The 21,341-nt window shown below is 39.8% G+C and overlaps 1 protein-coding gene across 7 annotated transcripts in view; it reads left to right on the top strand.

Moving 5' to 3' along the window:
• Positions 1 to 21,341, top strand: part of ARHGEF3 (Rho guanine nucleotide exchange factor 3) — a 321,899-nt gene that overhangs the window by 162,065 nt on the left and 138,493 nt on the right. For all 7 annotated transcript variants that reach the window (XM_045832234.1, XM_045832233.1, XM_045832236.1 and 4 more), the window contains one exon: positions 10,034 to 10,096. In XM_045832234.1, coding sequence (XP_045688190.1) covers positions 10,034 to 10,096 — 63 coding nt within the window. The remainder of the gene's footprint in view (positions 1 to 10,033; positions 10,097 to 21,341) is intronic.

Raw genomic sequence — 21,341 nt, 5'->3', positions numbered from 1 at the left:
AGGAGCATAGGGCACACACACCCAAGGGCTGGAAGATCCGGCAAAGCTGAGCCCTTGGCAGGAGGCGCGTGGAGGGCCTGTTGCCCCCTGGCATTGTGTGCGTATAGATGCCCCAAGGAGGAATGAATGGACTTGGGACTGTTTATAGTTGTTTGTTTGTTTGTTTTTGATGGGAAGGGGTTACATGTACAGGTTATTTCTGAATGTTATTTTCCTTCCTATTTGAGAAAGAGTTGCAGACATTACGTCCCTTTAACCCCAAATATTTCAATTCAGTGTGTATTTCCTAAGAATAAGAGCATCCTCTCACACAGTTTAATTATTAAAGGCAGGAAATTTAGCATTGTCAGAATATATTAACTCATCCACCATTTATTTTTTTAATTTACCAACTGTCACAATAATGAATCTGGTTCAGGACTATGTGTTGCATTTACCGCCCTGTCTCTTTAGTCTGAAACTGTTTCCCAGGCTTCTTGGTGTTTCTTGATTTGGACAGTTTTGAAGAGAAGAGGCAAGTTATTTTGTACAGCATCCCTCAGTATGAGTTTGTTAGATGTTTCTTCTTGATTAGATTTAGAGTATGAATTTAGAAAAATTATCTAGAGTGATAGGAGAATACTGTTTTTCAGGCTGTGGCTAAGGTGTTACCAGCCCTGGGGTCTTTCTGGATAGGAAAGGCAGAAACACAAATGAGTGAAGAACTGAGAGCTCTCCTTGTAAAATCAGGTTTCCAGGATAAGCACATCTGAACCCAGATTGTGCAGTTGGACCTTCTGAGTTGGTTAGTTCAGTGGAGTAATTCTCTAGAAATTAAGAAATTATTTGGACATTCCCTGAATGATATGGATAATGTTTTTGTCAAACCATTCCATATGGGAATAATTTTTAATAAGTGGGAGTTCATTATGTTGTTAAAAATAAGTGAATAAACAAATACAAGAAGGCCAAGGAGGCATCAGTATTAATAATGTTTTATGAACCAAGGTTGTGATTAATCCAAGTCAATGTACTTGAGATCCAGTAGAAAAATAAAATAAAATAATTATAACTATTAGAGGCCTAGAAAAAAGTGCTCTCTGGTTAATTTGATTTTGTGCCTTTGTCATATTCCATTATTAAAAATCTTTGTGAATATGAATTCCTTCTCCTACTTTAGATTGGTGCCCATAATGGAGTTTTTCTAGAACAATCTTTCTGGAAAACACACTTGCTAGCTGTCTGCCCTGGGTAGACGAGTTTTCTGTCTTTTCTCCTACCCCTCTGGCCTTGAGAGCTTTGGAGGGAGAAGTAGTCTGTAAGTGTTTGTGAAATGGCAGTGATTCTGGCTGTTGGTTGGCCATCGAGGCTGGTAGTGGCACAGAAGGCTGGTTGTGTCTCCTCCTCCCACCTGCTTGGTTCAGTATGTTTTCCTTCCCACAGAAGAGGAAGACCTTTCCTTGGCCAAGAAGACCTCACCTCTGCTTCCAAACTAGCTATGGTTCCCATGTTCAGTGGCCAAAATCAGTAACTGGGGCTTTTCCTGGCTTTTCAAAATCAAGTTAATGAGTAGACTTTTATACATTTCAAATATTTTCTCCATGACTTTTTTCCCTGTGGTGGCTGCTCTCACTTGCTGTTACGGCTGCTATTGCTACTACTAATACTGAACACTTGAGTAGGGACTGTGTACCAGGCATAGTGCTGAGCCCTTTATCCACATTCATCCATTTAACTCTCACAATAACCTTTGTATTCCCATTGTATAGATGAGAAAACTAAGGTTCAGAAAGGTGAAGTGCTTAAGATTCTACGACAAATAAATGGCATAACTTGGATGTGGTCCCACCAAGTTTTACTTTAGAGCCCACCTAGCATCTTCAGACCACCATTAATGACATCTGAGTGCAAAATCTCATGTTATGTTAGTTAAAATCTATTTACCAATAGCTCAGAGAGCACCAAGATTTCCAGGTTCTACACCTTGTGAGCATACTGAAAAGTCTAGAAAAAAGGAATAGTGCTCCTGGATGCTGGAAAAGAGAGGGTATTTTAAAAATAAGGAGAAAAGTACTCTAGCAGGGTATTAAAAATGGATTGGGGGGGTCCCTCTCTTGATTCTCTTGCTCACCCCTGTAGCTTCAGACAGTAGAGAAACAAAATGTGGATCCTTTCCCTGCTCAAACATGAGGTAGTGAGTCAAGTTCCAGCTAAGGGCAAGCACAAGAACACAAAATTCTTTTGCTAATCTCTCCCCAAAGAAGGTGCAGATGAAAGGCAAGGCATCAAAGCCTCTGCAGCCACCAAAGTTGTTTGCCAGCAAAGAGATAAATCAAAAAGGTTTGAGATCTGGTTTGAATTTAATAGTTATAAATGACTAATCAGGGGCGATTTGCTGTCAAGTTGGGAGCTGCTCTCTCTCCATCAGTGCCTCTTTGCTGATCTGGTCACTTGGTTATTAAATAGAAATGCCCTCTGATTAAATTATAGGGCTGTTCCAACACCAATCAATTCAATCTTGGCCATTTAAAATGATCTGGCATTGCATTTGTCCTGTCTCTGTGCATGAAGTGGGAACAACGTGTAGCAAATGTGACTGAAGGTATCCAGAGAACTCCCATTTCTAACCCTGTGCAAGTGACGTGGCTTAGAGGAGGGTCAGGATGTATCCCAGGTCTCCTATCCACCCTCCTGCAGGATCACCTGTCTCCAACACCCACCTCGCTGCCTCTCAAAGTCAAACAACAGAACAGCAGTGACAATCATAGTAATAGTAAATACAATAATAACCACAGTAGCAATAATAATTTCCATTTTTAAATCTCTTGCCATTTTCCTGGTCCTGTTTTAAATACTTTATCTCCTGTAATCCTGGAAATAGCCCTATGATAGAAAAATCAAAGCTTATAGAAGTGTTTTATAGACAAATACATCCCACACACCTAGAACCTGGCCCACCATAGATCGTCAGTAACTGACTGTCGAGTGAGTAAGGAATAGGAAAGTAACTTGCTCAGGGTCACACCAAATGGCAAATGGTGGAGATGGATTTTGAACTCAGGTCTGTCTCATTTATGCTCTTAATTGAACTATAGGTAAATGCATTGCGAGCCTTTTTATATTGTTGTAAAACACATTATTTTAAGCAGATATTTATTTCTACATCATTTTCATATATTAATTTAAATAAAACACATCTTGTTTTAAAACAATGTAAAAAGAGAAAGAGCATTGCACAGCAGAAGGATGAGTGGTTTGGGAATCAGGATGGCCTAAAGAAAAATTCTTTTTCCAGCATTTTCTAAGCTTGTGACCTTGAGCAAGTCACAAAAGCCTTTCAGCTTGATTGTCCTCTGTAAAATGAACACAGTGCTTACTTAAACTAAGTTAAAGAAAAGCTTAAATGGACCAGTCCTTTAAACTGTGAGCACACAGGGTGGCTCACTGCAGGTGCCCAGTTCCCTCCACTTGTGTATTGGAAGGCGCCTGCCTGGTGATTCTCCTTTGATTCTCAGACTCAAAATCTCAAAGGACTCCAAGGTTTGGGTCTAGAGAGAATATAAACTGAGCCCAGTAAGGATAAGATATTTAGGCTTGGACCAGGACCAGCTCTTCTGAGATTAGGGTCAGTGCTCTTCACAGAGAGCCTCACCCAGAACAACAGAGAAAAGCAGTTAGTTGTTCAAGGACAATTTACTAATGAGATTTAGTTGTCTGCCCTGTGCTATCAGAATGTAGTTAAGCCTGAAAAGAGGCAGCCATAGAGTGACCCCAGGAACAATGACACGTGGTGAAAGTGGGTTGGAAGGAAGACAGGTGAAGGCTTAAAGTTGAGGCAGCAGGATAGACTCACACTACTAATGAGTTTCAGACAGAGCCCACCTGATCCATCCCGAGATACCTGTATCTCCATCAGATCTCACACATGAATATACAAAGGGCTTTTTTCTGTTGCAAATTAACAAAGGGCCTCCTGGTTGTATTTTTATTTGAGAAGCATGAGAGAGGTTTCCCAGCAGCCAAACACTTCCAGAAACTGTCCCCATCAAATATGTAACTGACAGGCCTAAGGATCAGATAGTACATTCAGGACCTTTGTTTTCATAAATTCCCCTCAGTAAGTGACTTTCCTTCCTGCCCCAGAGAGGCACCTCAGTGTTCATAAAAGGGCCCAGGTACCCATTTAGTTTACTATTATTTCATTCAGCTGACTGTTTCCTTTCAAGTGAGGTGTTACCAGTCTTGGATTCCTTGTTCCTAAAGCACAGAGGCTGAGTCTCCATGCTGTTGCTCAGGACAGTGTGTGGATAGATGCCCTGGCCATGGGTGTGCCTCGCCCTTGAACAGATCTGACATTCCTTCTCACAGGAAGAGTGGAAGTCACAAATGTCTCACTTGCACCAATGTCTGAACAGCCTTCATTTCTTTTGGCCTACCTATATATTTGAAGGAAAATAAATACCCCCACTGGTAATCTTATTTGAAAAGCAAGAATTGTAGCTTGAACTTGTGGGTTTTAAGTCTCCAAGGAAATTTGAGGTTGAAGAATTTCAGCCTTCAGTGATTTTGCTTTTGAGGTTTTGATTTAATTTTGGCAGCCAGGTGGTTAGCGGAAGGGAAGGGTGTCACCCAAGAACACTGGCCTCCTTTATTCATTCTTTTAGTCACTCATTCAGAAATTATTCATTGACCTACCACATAGGGCACTGGGGTTTAAAGTTATGTGTGCAAATCAGAGAGCACAGACTGAGGCACAATTATTGGGCTCACCTAGGGTGCTTTGTTTTCATGGCTGGAAGGAAGTGGGCTGTGCGTTGGCTTCAGTAAATTTGACAAGAATAACAGGGTGGGTCTGTGGCTCCTCAAATTAGCTGAGAACCTGTGAGACCAAGTGTGTAAATGCAGACAGTTCACACACAGTGTCATTCCTGCCTAGGAACTCCCTCAGGGGAGCCGTGCATGGTTTCTGATGCACAGGGAAAGTAAAATGGCTCATTCCCTAGTCTACCTAGGACCACACAACCTTATCTAGTCTAGATAGGCATACTGTTTTCAAGGCCAATCCTCTAGTAGAATAAAAGTTATAACGATGTTACCTCACAAATTCCTGATGTTCAATACTTTCTTAGATCCTCTCAGCGGGTGTGATGTGCTCTCCCAGACTCTGGGATAAAACAGTGGGGAAACATACCTTGCAGCCAGATAGATATAGGTTTGAATCCAGGCTCTGCCACTTGCAAATTAGAGAACTTCAGGCAAGTCCCTACCCTTCTCTGAGCCCCTGTCTCCTCCTCTGTAAACTGGATATTATCCACCTACCTTGTGGAGTAATCATGAGAATCAAATGAAATCATGCATATAAGAATTTAGCTCTGTGATCAGTATGTAGTGTGTGTTTAATAGGCTAAAGCTGCCATTATCAGTCTGAGTAGTATCATTATTAATCACTTGGGTGAAGTAAATAGAGCAGTATCCTGCCACACCCTGTTTTCTGAGATGTTTATTTGTGTATGTCTCCAGGGCTTAACTTTGCCACTGGTGATTTATTCCATGAACTGTTTTGCTTAGATCATTGGCATGAATGAGCTCCCCAATATTTTAGAAATTCTTGGGTAGAATTTAGAAATTCTTGAGTGGGATGTTCAGCACGTGCATGGGGCTGTTTCATGTGTACACTCACCATCACAAGGGTTGATTAGGTTGGCTGGGCTGGGGGAATGGGCGCCCTTTTGATTCTCTCCACTTCTTTCACCTGTGTCCCTCCTGGAGTTGGGTAATTGGTGAAAAGGACAAGTTTCCCAAAGAGAACAGGGCCAAGGGCATCATCAACAACAAGTACAAAAACTAAGAACTATTCCTCTGGGGGGGAGTTGGCCACATGCCAGGCACTATAGCAGGTTCTAGGAAGATGACCATGACAGACCAAGTCCTGACTTCATGGACTTACATCTCATGAGGTCAACTGAAAACCATAAAATACAACACTAAAGTAAATTATCTTCATAAAATAGGCATTTCCTGCTAGTTTCTGTCTCAGCACCTCCTCTGACTCATTCACAGCAGAAATCACAATCTATTATTTTTTCTTTTTATTTCCAATTACTTGGCAGAGATTACACTGGCTCATACACTGCTGTATCCCAGGACTCAGAGCAGGGCTTCACACCTCAAAAGTGCTCAATGAACATAGAGCGAATAGACAAAGGGCTAAGTGCTGCCTTGTGAAATTTTTGCTTTGGGCCAGAATTCAAACTTCACATTCCTTCCTTGTTGTTGGCAGTGGTCAGTCACCACCCTATATAATGGAAATTGAAAAGAAAATATATTTTCATAATCCATTCAGCTTTTGTTCCATAAAATTTCTGGGTTTCCTAAGGAGATCACTTTATCCCAGATTAACCATCCATGGCTTAATTAAAAAGTCAACTAGAGGACATTTGTCTTTTGGATTTGACACTTGTACATAGAAGTGTCTGGGGTTAGGGGTGCTCAGGAGACTGGGTTTCAGTGCTGCAAAGTGTGTTGAGTTGGTCTGGAGAAGGCTGAATGCCTATGAGGAAAAGAGCCTCTTACTCTCATGCTCTGTCCTTTACCAAGGTGGGCTTCTTGGGGTAACAGGCTACCATTGATGTACCATGTTGATGACATCATTAAGTCCCAGGAGTGGAACTCTAGCAGCATGAAGTTCTACAATCTGACAATACCAGGTAGCTATATATATCTGTATAGCTTATAGTTTGGGTAATATATAACCATTCATTGTGCTTCTACTATGTGCCAGAATTCATTCCAGGAACTATATACAAATCATCTATGAGCTTTACAACAGCCTGACCTGGTAGGCATAATTTCCACTTCACAGGTAACATCTAAGATCCTCAGCCCCCTCTTGGCATTTCCAAAGATCCCTGTTATATAATACTGTAGCCTCTCAAGGCAAGAGAAGCCAGACTCAGGAATAGCCCAGGTTGTCCTTGGCCACAGCACACCAACACAGCTGTTCCCCACTCTTACCCTGCACCCGCTACCTCTGTACTAACTGATTGGAGCCTTCTGCCATTTGCTGTGCTGTGTAATCCTTCTCAATACAGCTCTCCAGGCAGATGCTACCAGACAACCTGGATTGCAGATGAGTCATAACCTATTTGTCAAACATGCTTTAAACAGTGTATGTAAAGGATTTTGCCCTAGGAATTACAATCCTGGATTCAGTGTTACACTGCAGCTGTGTAATTTTGAGCAAATTGCTTATTTCCTCTGACCTCAGTTTATTTACCTTTAGAATGGGAGTTCTCCATCACCATACTTGCCTTTTGCCTCAAAAAGTCACCATATAAGTATAGGCCAGTGAATTGGCTTCACTGACACCATAGTGCTACTTCTAAGTATAATTAGATATGATTCAATAAAGGTCAGGACCCTATGCAAATATGAAGCATTCTCAAAAGTGGCAAATGGCTACCAACATCTTCTCAAGGCTCCCCCCAAAATGGAGTGTTTGGCTCCCTAAGAACTTGGCAAGCTCATTAATTCCTGAGCACCATCCCAGAATGGCTGGTTTAGAGTCCTGGCTCCTGGCATTGGATTTCTGAGTCATTCCTCTGCTTGAGTGCAGTAACATATAGGATCTAGAACTGCACTACTCTGGATAGAACCATATTCATCTTTGGGATTTTAAATATCTAGGTAGCTGGCTATGGCACAGGAGGCCCCAGTCCTCTCCCACCTTTGTCTGGCAAACTTATTCATACTTCTGGCCTAATCAACTGTCTCTTCCTTGGAGAAGACCTCCCCAACCTCCACCCAGTCCAAACTAAGTAATCCTCACCATGTTCCCAGAGCTCTCCCGTCCATGGTTTGAACGCCTACTATGTACCAGGAGTTCCACTAAGCTCTAATATGCATTACCATAATTATTCCTCCCTCTTTCAGAATAGAAGCAAATGTCCTCACAATCATATTAGAGTTGAGAAAGGGTGACTCAGAGAAGTGAAGTGACTTTCCCTAGGCTGTTTGGATCTTACTGCATTATAGTTAATCATATCAGCCTGTCCCTCCTCCATGAATGTAAGTTCCTTAACCGTGGGAGTTGCTGATGTTTACATTCCCAGGAGCAAACACATGGCTCATAGAAGATGCACAACACATCTTTGTTGAACTGAAGTGAAGAAATACTGGAACAATGATAGTAAGATGGACAAGGATAGGTCTGGTTACTTTCCAGTCTCTGCCAGTGTTCACTCTCAGGGTCTAGTGGAGGAGGAGGAAGGGGTGGACTTCTTTGGGGGCTGAAGACTCTTGACTCCATTGTCACTTCATGTCAGTGATTTGATCCTTTGGTAGCTTTCTGCCAAGTAGGATAGGGAGACATAGGATAGGGACTCAGTACTTGCCTGGTTGGTGAGCTGGGATTCAGAAGAGAGGTGAATATGCCTTTGATGAGCCTTCATTGTGGTTTGTAGATGGAGTTTCTGTTCTTTTTATATGGAGGAAAATATATTTTTCTTCATCTAACCTGGCAGACTTCCTTGGTCATAAGTTCATTTGAAGTACAATGTTCTTCATTTCAAGTAATACCTTTTCTAAATCTCAGTGTTTATGGCTATAAAAGAGAAAGGGAGATTGGAGATGGTGTGTAAGGTTCTTTCCAACATTCTGGTTCTGCGATTACATCAGGACCCTGGATGAAGTTTAGAACAAATTTAAATTACCCAAGTACAAAGCAGCTCTAAAAATGGAATATCTCTAAGTGAATTAAATTTTCTTTCCAGTCTAGTTTTTTCTTCCAAGCTAGAAAGAATCTGAACTTTGTGTCTAAATTTGTAAACTTTGATATATGAAGACATTTACCAAAAAAAAAAGAAAAGAAAAAAGAAATACAAAGAGGAACAAATTTTAGCAGCATGAATACAAATAATAAGGCAAACCAATTATCCTAGAGCTTAATATTTCCTTGTATATAATTTTATTTAATTTTTTGGTAAAGATGTTGAAAACATGTAGTGTTTTACTCAATAAGAGTAGGTTTTTTATTGTTCACACTATTACAGTTGTCCCCTACCCACCCCCACCTTTGCCTACCTCCACCCAGCCCCTGTCCCCCAGCCTTCACCACACTGTTGTTTGTTCCATGGGCCATGCATATATGTTCTTTGGCTAATCTCTTCACCTTCTATTATCCAGTACCCCAAACCCCTCCCCTCTGAGATCTGTCAGTCTATTCCGTGTATCCAAGCCTCTGAATCTACTTTAACACTTCCCCAAAGAGGACATACAGGGGCTAATAGATACATGAAAAAATGCTCAATATCACTAATCATCAGAGAGATGCAAATTAAAACTGCAATGAGGTATCACGTCCCTTCTGCCAGAATGGCTACTATCAATAGATCAACAAAGAATAAGTGCTGGTGAGGTTATGGAGAAAGGGAAACCCTCGTGCACTGTTGGTGGGAATGCAGATTGCTGAAGCCCCTGTGGAAAACAGTATGGAGTTTCCTCAAAAAATTGGAAGTGGAACTGCCTTTTGACCCAGTGATCCCAATTTTGGGACTATATAAGAATCCAGAAACACCTATCAGAAAGAATATATGCACCCCTACATTCATAGCAGTGTTATTTATAATAGCCAAGATCTGGAAACAGCCCAAGTGGCCATTAGTAGATGAGTGGATTAAAAAAACACAACTGTGGTACATTTACATAATGGAATTGTATGTAGCTGTAAAAAGAAGGAACTCTTACTCTTTGCAACGGCATGGATGAACCTGGAGATTATTATGGTAAGTGAAATAAGTCAGAGAAGAACAAATATCATATGATCTCACTTAAATGTGGAATCTAATGAACAAAATAAACTGAAGACCAAAATAGTTTCCTGGACTTTCTTAGGCTTTCTTAGAACTGTTCATTTATGTAGCTTGGTTAAAGGTTTTGGGCAACCAGGTAGGAATGACAAGGATTGCATGTGCTACTTGACTGCTGTTTTTCTTTCCTTAATCAAAGCCATAATCCATGTTTGCATCTGAACTTTGTTTTATCATTTTCTTTACAGCGAAAACGGAAGCAGAGCGCCCAAGATGAAGATGCTGTTAGCCTTTGTAGTCTTGACATAAGTGTAAGTACAGTCCTTCCTACTCGCCTGCCATGGGAACACCTCTCATCTCTGAATCTATTTGTTAAAATGCTGTGCTTGTTAAGTTAAGTGGGTTTATAGGATCTGACTGTGGCAGTTGTGACCTGGGGAAAAACTCTTTTTAAAAATATTTCATTTTTACTAGAGAAAGCTTTGTGTCCAACTTAAACTTCCAAACCAAATTGTTTATCACCCATGTCTTTTCTCTCATACAATGGATTATGAGCTCAGTGCATCTGGTTGGAATCTAGAAAAATTCCACCTTGCTATTTTAGAAGCTGGTTCCAGAAGATGGACCAGATGTTTGCCTACCTTCGGAGAAGTTAGCAAGTTGGCCCAACTCAGCAACTGGGTGGCCTTAAGGCCAGAAATCTCCAGCAGCATGGCTGAGTGAGTGACTTTGGATTTAACAGATATTAGTTTGAATTAAGATTCTCCACTTACCATTTGTGTGACACTTTTTCTCACCTCTGATTCCTCATCTGGAAAATATGGATGAAAAGACTTAACAAAATTTTTGTGAGGATCAAATAGAGCAATAGAAGTGAGAATACTAAGCACATTACCTGGCATGCACTAAGCACCCACGAAATGTTAGCCTCATTGTGTTTTTCTTTAAAAGCAGAATTTTGCAAAACGTATTTAAGTGACATGGTAGTTGAAAGCTGGTGATGATAGAAGTAAAAAGCTGCCTTGGATTTTCCAGGCCCATATCCTTGAATGCTTAATTTTGGTAGCTTTCTTTATGTGGCTTCCTTGTCTCCTCAGGGCACAGTGGATGCCTACCTGAGCCTCTGATGCCCTCCTTATCTGGGGATGAGGATGGGGATGGGTAGGGATTCAGGCTCTCCCTGGGCCCCCCAAGTCTATTCACCTTTTGCATGTCTTGGAGTTCAAACACTGTGCATGTTGTATCCATCTAACATTGGACCCAGGTCTTTCTCCTCCTCTGAGACCAGAGAAGACACTGCTGTAAGATGAGAAGGCTTCTTTGCTAAGAACTGGGGCATGGTTCTGGCTCTGCCCATAACAGTGTAACTTTGGCCATCTTCTCCACTCTCTGGGCCTCAGTTTCCTCATTTGGTTTTTAAAAAGGTGTTTGAGATAAATTATTCTACAACCATTGTGAAAATTTGAATCTTCATAGCACATAGATTATTGGGTTCTTATCTGATGACATTTAATTACCCATGTAAACAATACTCTGAGTTATTTTTAATCATTGCAAGTTTTCTATGATACAAACAGCCATGATGGAGTGAGCCTGAGCTATCATCTAATTAATGTGCTTGCACATTTTAATTTCACCATATCCAGCCCTTATGCCATCAGATTGATGGAGTTGGACCAGTTTACTAGGTGGCCATTGTAGCATTACTTCTGGGTTTTACTTTACTCAGTGAATGTTTTATTATTGACAAGTATAATTTATGGAAGTTTCCTTATCAGCAATAAGTTTTTTATGTTTGAATTTTTTAAATTTTGTGGCAATTATTAGAATCATTGGCTTTCAAAATTTAAAGAGCCCTTAATCATCATATTTTCTTATTCTCTCACTTTGAAAATGAAGAATTAGAAGCCCAGGGATGTATAGTGATTTAGGCAAGACTTTAATCTAGGTCATTTCTAAGATCATGCCTCATCTTTCATTATTCCTGAACCATATTTATGTTTTCAGGAAAACATGTTTCTAGTAGCTTTTTATCAAAACCCACTAAACTCTTTTATATGAAAAGATTAGTATTTGCAGTCATGAGTTGTGATTTGTTTTTTATTTCTCTCTCTGTCTTTAACTATTTCACATCATGTTTTGTCACAGTAAAGAGACTTTTATGAAATAAAAATCTACTATATTTTATGAAATATAAATCCCTAAGCATCTTTATGCTTAGGGATTCAACTATAGCCAAACTCCTTTCCAATTTGCCTGGCATTTTTCCTGAATCATAGCAATACAGATTCCAGAGCCTGGGCAGAGTTCCCTCCAGATATTGTCACACAGTGTTACAATAATTGTAAATGTTAAGAGAATCCTACAAGCTATTGGAGTACATGAAAACTGGCCTTGTGCAGCCTAACTGACTGTCTAAGTCACATGAAGATGACAGGATGTGTGACTGAGATGTGGCCACAGAGGAAGTGGTACTGATTTTCAGTGCCTTACACCTAGCAGGCGCTCAGTAGAGATGAGTTGAATCAAATGAAGTGGTGGGTGAAGTCACTCATGAGAAGATGTTTTGCCATAAAGAAAACAATGTCTAAATAAATATGAGTCTAATAAATTAATTGTTCTCATAAATGACCTTTGTAGGCTATTCAAAGGTGCTTTTAAATGGTGATATCCAGTAGAGAGATAGTCCCTTGACTAACCAGCAGCATGACTGCAAAGTTGTTTGGAGCCTGTTTCTGTGTGCAGTGGAAAGTGGTATCTGAAAAAGAGGTGGGTTCCAATGGATGACTCATAGTGGAGGATGTGAGGGTTTGGGAAAGTAATATTAGTAACTCTCGATTTTTATTCCATTTAATAAGCGGAAAGACATTCACCAGATGTCTTTGAGCAAGAAGTTGCTAGATGAGGGGACAGAGGTCTTTTGGGGGTCATGGTCAAGTTTTTATCGAGTCCAAGCCAAATGCTGTGTGCACAGCATTACCAAAAGTGAGTTCTTGGTAAATAGTTATTAGTTGATGGATTTAAAAATAAAAAACAGTGAGTTCTCCAGGATATGGGGAATTCAGCACACATACCACTTTTAAAGAAACATATCTGTGACATAAAATTGGGAAATGTTAATGCAGACAAAATCTTCCCCCTTTGATTAAAAATTACATATAAAGCCCATCAGGGTGTCTGAGTGATGGTAACACTAGACATCTCCCACTGACATCTCACTTTATTTTAAAGCCTCAGCTGATGATTCTGATAGGTGACTGGAGGGGAGTTTTCCTGTTAAACTCCTCTCCAACCTCTTATTGAATTTGGGCTTAGAGACCAAATAGGAATGGATGAGCTAAGAAAAGAGCTTATTGTTACAGAACGGGATCCTCAATTGTTTGGGGGACCACAGACTCCTTTAGGAATGTGATAATAACACTGAGTTTCAGAACATTTTACAAGATTGATGTGTGAGCTCATGGAGCCCAGCCAAGACCCCATGTCTTGGCATAATTGAAAGTTCCTCTTGAAATAATATTGGAAAGATCTTAAAGCACAGTGACGTGTCTCCAAAGAACTATACTCCCACCTTCACCCCTACCACTTGGTGAAAAATGAATTGTACTGGTGAGTCCACACTATTTAATGATATAATTGGTCTCTATTTTTTCCCACCACTTCACCCAATCCACTAGCTGAACCCCCAGCTTCCTGGCAGGGTAGAACACAAACTGTTCCAGAAAAAAAAAAGTAACGTATACTTTTGAGAACAATTTGCAGTGTAGAGAATGCTTCCAGCAGCCACCTACAGATCTCCTCTCACATCAAGGGATATGAGTAGGATGATTTCAGAGACATTTCTTCCCCCACAGTACTCTTCTACTTCAAATTCTAATGGATGAGAGACCCTGAGTAAAGAGCCGGGGTTCATGGTGCCCCAGGAAAAGCCCTTGGTGGAAGAGCCAGCTGTGCCCCCAATGCAGGGCCCTGCTTAGCACCAACCATCCTTTCTCAAAAACAGATGAGTTCAGGGGGGAGTATAAAAATATTTCCCAATGATAAAAACAATGTAAAAGATGAAAAGGAATATATGTTCCTTGCAGAAAATTTGAACAATAGAATTCATCAATAATCCCATCACAAAGCAATTTCGATGTGTTACCTTCCTGGCATTATACACACATGCACTTTACAATTTCTTCATTATGAAATAGTGCAGACATACAAAATGGTGTAAAGGATAATATAAAATTCCATGTAGCCCTTAACAGTAAAGCCAAAGGCCCTTGGAAACCTCTTTCTGTGCTGAGTGTAATGTTTATTGTCACGTTGCCTGTCTATGATCTTGCTACATACATGTATCCCTAAGTAGCACCTGTTTTCAACCAGCTTTTAAAGCTTATATAAGCACACAGTTTTTAAAATTGAGATCATAATATGTATTAATTTATTCATGTGGTTTTCATTTATTTATTGAAGTCATGTTACCACATCTTGAAATAGTCCTCAAGAACATTATTTTTAGTAACTATAAAGTACATTGTCAAATGGATGCACCAAATTTATTTAACCAATCTTTTATTGGATATTTAGATAAGTGACAATTTTTCCTTATTATAAGTGACACCGATAGACATTCTAGAGTACCTTTGTCTAATCTTCTATTAGAAGGATAAAAATGGATAAAATATGAAATTCCTGGCTAAAAGGGTATAGATATTTTTTAAACCCGTGAGCAGGTTTATACCCCTTCTGGCAGTGAGAGGTAGAAATGCTGTTCAGAGCAGTTGAGTATCTTGTACAGAAACTCAGAGCGGGGGATAGTTTTCACTTTTCTCTGATCCATCTCTCTTTGAGCTGTACCTTTGGTTTCTTGCTAAGTAAGACTTTATATGGGACACCTGCTTATACCCCTTCTGTGGGAGGAATCCTTCCCGCTGTCCTGGTGGAGATGGGGCTGGTGGAGGGGCTTCCTTTCCATGCTGGTGGGGCTCTCCTGGGGCGGCAGTCTGAACCATGACTGGAGGTGGGATGAGATCCGTTTAATCTTACAACTGTCCAGTGACCATAGGTATTACCATACCCTTTTTGAAGATAAGGAAACTGAGGCTCAGAGAGATAATCAGTTTTCTCTAAGTCCCAGCTTATTGTAGATTCAAGCCCAGGATGGTTGGGTTCCAGAGCTCCCCCACACTGTCTCCAGGACAGGAAGGAGAAGAAAGTGTTGGTGGTGGATGATGTATAGGTCATTCATCCGATCTTATGGGGAAACCACTTTGAGGCTTATGATATACATCCCTGAATTCCCATTACTGTGCTTTCTGATCACCTACCCTGTTTCATGGATGCTCAAATCACAAGTGTTGATATAGAAAGGGGAAAAGATTTCTGGCCTCCATTAAGCCAAATGACCTTCATTGCTAGGATATGTTAAACCAGACACGGAATAGCAGCAGGATTATTTTATCTCTGCTCAGCAGAGTCCAGATAATTTAAAAAGATACCATTTCTGTGGTTTTGTTCCTTTTGGTCTCTTTTGGAACTTGCTAACTGGAAAGAGTAGCCTTGCCTCCCACCAGCATGAGGCCTTGATGAATAACATGGATTTTAATAATGCTCTTATCGCCAAGAAGACCAGGCCTGCCTTAGCGATCAGGTCTTCATTAGCACATGCTTATATTTAACCTGTTGGCATTTTTTTCCATTTGGATTTATGATCTGCCATGCTGCCTGTGAAATCCTTTGGGCCTAAGATAGTGGAGACCCTATGCCAAGTTCAAGGTCGTTCTCATGCTTCCAAGTCTGATGGCAAATTTGCTCATTGTTGACATAGACACATCTCATCTTGCCTTTGCCATAACTGATTAGGTGGTGGATTGTAATAATTACTGTGATCTTTTTCTCTTTGATCCACCTCTTCAAAAGCACAGTGACAAAGAAATTCTAAGCCGCTTCAGGACACACTCTCAGAAGTTAATGATGTAGCCAAGTGTCAGTCATCATTTACTGTTCCCCTTCAAAGTGACACTAAGGGGGCCTATGTTGATGAGGTTTCTTGTGTTCCAAGAATACCTGCTTGTTTGAATTTGTCATCAGCATTATAAACTTTGGGAGCTAGAGGCTGAACACCACTCTGAACCTGTTTCCTTACCTGTAAACTGAAATCATAACAGTGCCCCCCCTTTGAGTTGTAAGGATTAAAATAAATTAATTCATGTAAAGCACTTAGGATCTAGCCCATAGTAAGCAGAAAAAGTACTAGCTATTGTTGCTGTTGATTTCATAATACAAAATTAGCTTACAGTTAAATTTGAGGGTATTGTTGTTGGCCCCACTATTTCACAAGTAGAACTGATCTTGAAACTTAAAAAAATGCCAGTATATAAAAAAACATATACAATAAAACTCCATATACAAGGAGTTTTATTACAGAATTTTTTAATAGTAGCCAAAAGCTGGAAATAGCAGGAATATCTGAATGATATAGACTTGTAAGTATATTATAAAATAAAAGTATAAAACACAAGTACAGAACACATAAAATATAAAGCGTGCTCCCAGATGTTCATAAATCTATTTATCCATGCAGAAGAGTAAGTGTGGAAGACAGTGCTTGGTGCTGGAGACAGCGGTTCTGTTGGGAGACTGGAATCGCCGGACAAAGTGGCTGGGTTCCAGGGGCTTTTGACCTTTGACATCTTGTTAAACCTGTAAATAGCCCTTCCCCTCAGAAGACTGTTTATATGTGCTTATGGTGAAATACATAAGATTACAATAAAATCCAGTTATATTGAAATACAAAATTATCCAAATATTTAAAAACAAGTTTGTAGTAAGAGTTACATACATGTGCCTTAGTCACTGCATTAAGTAAAAGACCTGGCAACACATCTAATAACTAATATACCTAACATGAGATAAGAGCAAATGATATTTTGAAATACTCACATCAAACACACTGTGATTTAAAAATATAATGATTTCTATGGTAACAGATTCACAGGTCTGCTAATGCTTCTGTGATTTGTAGCCTCTATTCATACTGGAAGGAAATGCTGAATTTCAGTTCTTAGTGAAACTAAAGATTTTTTTTCTGTCCAAGCTCACAGATGTCCTGAATTTATCCATGGACTCTTTGGGAGTCTGATAATTCTAGGTTAAGTATCCCTGTGTAAGATACTTAATCTGTCATGATTAGCTTTGCATTGTATTACTTTAGTAATTTAAATGACTGAGGCAAACAAATACAACAAATATAATTAACTTTGACCTGTTGGTCTATGAGGATGTCAGTGTTTTAAAGCAAAGAATGTAAAACATTAGGTAAAATTAAGATACCGGGGTAATACTGATGTTTTTAGGAAGACCTAGAAATAACCATTAAATCAGTTCCGAAAACTTAGTGTTTAGGTTTTTCTTTGAGACCAGCTTAGCTTTTTGATGTAGATAACTTGAATCACCCTAGTAGTTTAGTAGATGATTTTTTCTGCTGCTTCTGCTATTAGACAAATAATTTTAGGATAGAAAAGTGTCCTTTTTTTAAAAAGAGATAAATACTTAAGGGGTAGCATGTCATGATATCTGTAATTTACTTTTGAATACTTTCACATAAAATACAAAGTGAATATTTTAACTAACATGCCCATCATTAAAAAAAAAAAAACAACAGAGACAGAGCTCATATCCCCTTGGCTGCCCACCATCCCACTGACCTCCTCCGGTCTAATTCCAGTCATCAGCTCAGCCTCCTTCCAGATATTTGGATGCAGTTAGACATATAGGCAGACACAGATATAAAAATTAGTCTGTGGTGGTATTTTAAGGACATAAGTATTGTCATTTTTGTTTTACCTTGCAACTTGCTTTTCCTTTTTTTTAAAGTAATCTTTATTTTTTAGAACAGTTTTAGGTTCACAGTAAAATTAAGCAGAAATTATAGAGAGTTTCCATAAGCCCTCTGCCCTCACGGAGGCACAGCCTCCCCGTACCATCGACACCCCACTGGAGTGGTGACAGTGGGAAGCATACACATCATAATCACCCAGAGTCGATTGTTTACCTTAGTGTTCACTTGGTGTTGGACATTCTGTGGGTTTTGACAAATGTGTAATGACAGGTGTCCACCATTACAGTGTCTTACAGAATAGTTTTGCTGCCCTAAAAATCCTCTGTGCTCCACCCATTCATCTCTCCTACCCCCAACCCCTGATAACACTGGTTGTTTTATTGTCTCCAGCGTCTTGCCTTTTCAAGTATGTCATGCAGTAGGTAGCCTTTTCGGATTGGCTTCTTTCACTGAAGCTCCTGCAGGCCTCCTCATGGCTTGAGAACTCACTTTTTTTTAAAATAATCACTGAAGTAATATTCCATTGTACGGACATAGCAGTTTACTGATGCATTCACCTGGTGAATGATATGTCTCACTGCACTGCTGCTCTTTCATGCACAAAGCAAATGAGTGATAGTTTATGTTCCCCTGATTCTCCCTTGAAGGGCACTTTTGCTGTTTCCAGTATTTCCCAGTTACAGACAATGACTATCCTCATACTCTAGAACAAGTAGTAAAGTCGGTGTTAAAAAGTGCCTGTGGACACTTACTCTTTAATGTTAGTGTGAATACTATTAAATTGCCATTTTTTGTGGTTCAGATCCACATGTTATTTTGTTCCATTCATAGACACCAAGGAAAAGCAAACAACAACCACACTGTTACCAAATGTAGATCTGAACAGGCTGTTAAAACTAGTGGAGAAGGAAAGTTTTGTCTGCATGATGTGTGCATCACCTAATACTGTGTGCAAGCTTTAAACCTAAATATCCAGAAATATCATCCATGGTTTAAAAGGGAGGAAGGAAGGAAGGGAAGAAGGCAGAAAGGAAGGAAGGAAGGTGGGGAGGGAGGAAGGAAGGGAAGGAACTGTAGTTGTGAATTCAAAGAATAGGTTTGTTATATTGACAAAGTTTACATCTCAACTGCCTCATTTTGCAGTTTATCATTAATCCTATTTTGACTGAGATTATTTGCAGTAAGAAATTCACTAGAATATAAATGTGTTAAAGTACTTTCTCTTATGATTTCTTTTTCTAAAATGTAGCCTGAGTCTATCCACCTGAACATGATGTAAATTATCTTGGTAAGGAAGTTCCATCCAGGCTTCCGTTCCCAGCTAATTGAGTTTTTCCCCAAATGACTTACATAATTGCATCAAGCCTCATCTTAGATCTTGTTATATATTCCTGGTTTCAATAGCAGAAGTTGTTTTTCTTTTTTTCTTACTTTTCTCAATTGTGTCTGAGGCTCATTCTCTGTGAAGAAAGGCTGGTACGCTGACCTTTTCTCTTGATATTTACTGTGCATAAACTTTTTATATTGCTTGATTGATACTTAAATTCTTAGGTAACTTCTCAAAAAATGTCAAAAGAGTGAAGTGTCCAGGAGCATTCTCATGGTTTGTGTGTCTTCCTCTGCCCTGCTGTCTAACTCACACTGTTATATGTGTATCATTTTATGGAGAGAGTCAACTCAGTGTGAGCAGATGGTTTCTTTAGCAGCATCATTTCTTGGCCAGTGTTGATGGTGAAGCATTTGAAACTGAACCACGAGCTTATCTTCAGTGGTTAGAATGCCAGTTTTGGGTTAACTCTCTAGACAGGGAATTAAAGGTGTTTATTGTGGTTCTTTCATGAACAGATTGACATTTCCTCTTATGGTTTTATAAATAAGGTTTCTGTTACTCCCCACACATCTTGAAATATCAATTTCTATAATTGGAATCTTCAAGGAACACTAAAATCAATAAATTTAAAGTGTTTTCTTTGCCTTTACATGGCAGGGGAAAGTGACGCTTTTGCTGGCCAGCTCTATATAAATTCTAACCAAGGACATATTTATTTCTATAGAGTTAATGAATTTATTTGTTTATTCTTTAGTTCATTCACTGACTCATTCATGCACTAATCCAATCAACTGATATCTATTGAGCTTTACCCTGGGTCAGACACACAGACACAGAAGGAAGTGAAACTTAAGACTCGGTCATCTGCAAACAAGTAGAAATTGCTTTTGATTTTGTCACAAGTTAACCAAGCATGGAGCAGACATATCTTACTGGTTTTCCCCTTTCTGTAAGGGAGTAATTCCACATGGTTGGTTTTGAAAGAAATAAATTTTGCTATAAATTCTTCTGGTAACATTGATTATATCCACCTTAGAGTATCCTTGAAATTGGCTTATTTTCTTCCAGCTGGAAGGTTGGAACCCAAAGGTTCATCTGGGGAAGTGCTTCACCAGTGTTTTATGAAAAAGCTAACCTTGGGAAGTTATACTGTGTGGCTGGTGGGCTTTGTGCATTTGTGCTCTCCTTACAGTGAGGGATTAGGGACTGGGAACACTAGATTCCAGAGCAAGATCTCTAGAACTTTTAGACCTGACAGGGACCTGGAAGAGTTTATCTTGTTGAGAGCATTTCATTGTGCAGTTGTGGCAATTGAAGCTGAGATAAGTCAAGTGTCCTGCCCAAAGTGACAGAGGATGAGTGAAAATACAAGTCCTAGGACTGGATCTTAAATCCAGGAGAAGGTTGAAGCTAACAGTTCTGGTTTTGGCATTTTGAATTCTTGCCTAACCACTTCCTAGCTGTGAGACCTTGGACAACACATTCAGCCTCTCTGTGTTATGGTTTCCTTGGTTGGAAAAATACTGATGATGATAAGGTTGCTGGAAGGATTCAATACAATAATGCAAGTTAGGACTATGGCACAATGTTGCAACAAGCAAGCATACTTCTTACTATTGATATTGTAAAATAATCCAGGGCTATGGAATAGGGGTATTGTCTATTCTAGGTAATACTGTTTCCCTGGTGCCCAAGAAAGTGGCTGATATGTATCCAGCCCTCAGTTAAGATTTGTCAAATGGATTTTTTCAAATGTAAATTTGGTAATTCTCATAAAGGATAAATGATACCAGGAAAGGGAAAATAACAATGATGTTTATGTGGTGCTTAAAACAAGAGGGCTGTGAAATCCTGTGCCTTTTTAGGTGGAACAAGTTTGTTTTTAAATGAGCCACTTCTGTAAATTAATAATTGATAGAGGTATTTGACAAAATGCCTCAGCTGTTGATTTCATCCTGCAAAGCTTGATTCACATCCAAGCAGTCTCAATCCAGGTGACTGGTTGATAACACCACTGTCAGCTCTGCCTTTAAATAGAGCCAGAACCACACCATTATCGCCTCCAGTGGGGCCACCTTTATCAGGCCCCCATCATCTCCATAGTGGCTGAATGATTCCAGGGGCTTCCCACATGGTCCCCCTACATATGCCCTTGACCCTTTGCCGTCCACTCTCAACTCAGCAGCTAGGTTTCTTTTAAGCCTAAATCACACGCTGTCTCTTTCATGTCTCATTCTTCAGTGACATTTCAGTGGCATTACCACATCCTCCTAGTGATCCTTGAGGTCCAGCACAGCTCAATTACCTTGCTACTCCTGGACCTCATCACCTACCCCCTCCCCTTTCTCTGCTCCTGCACCACAATAGCCATTCTCTTAATCTCCTGCGTTCACCTTGG

Source organism: Phyllostomus hastatus, unplaced genomic scaffold, assembly GCF_019186645.2.
Source record: "Phyllostomus hastatus isolate PE091 unplaced genomic scaffold, TTU_PhHast_1.1 phas_contig_16, whole genome shotgun sequence".
NCBI classification, from domain to species: domain Eukaryota; kingdom Metazoa; phylum Chordata; class Mammalia; order Chiroptera; family Phyllostomidae; genus Phyllostomus; species Phyllostomus hastatus.
Note: the sequence above shows the minus strand (reverse complement) of the source record. Positions and strands in the feature narration are given on the sequence as shown.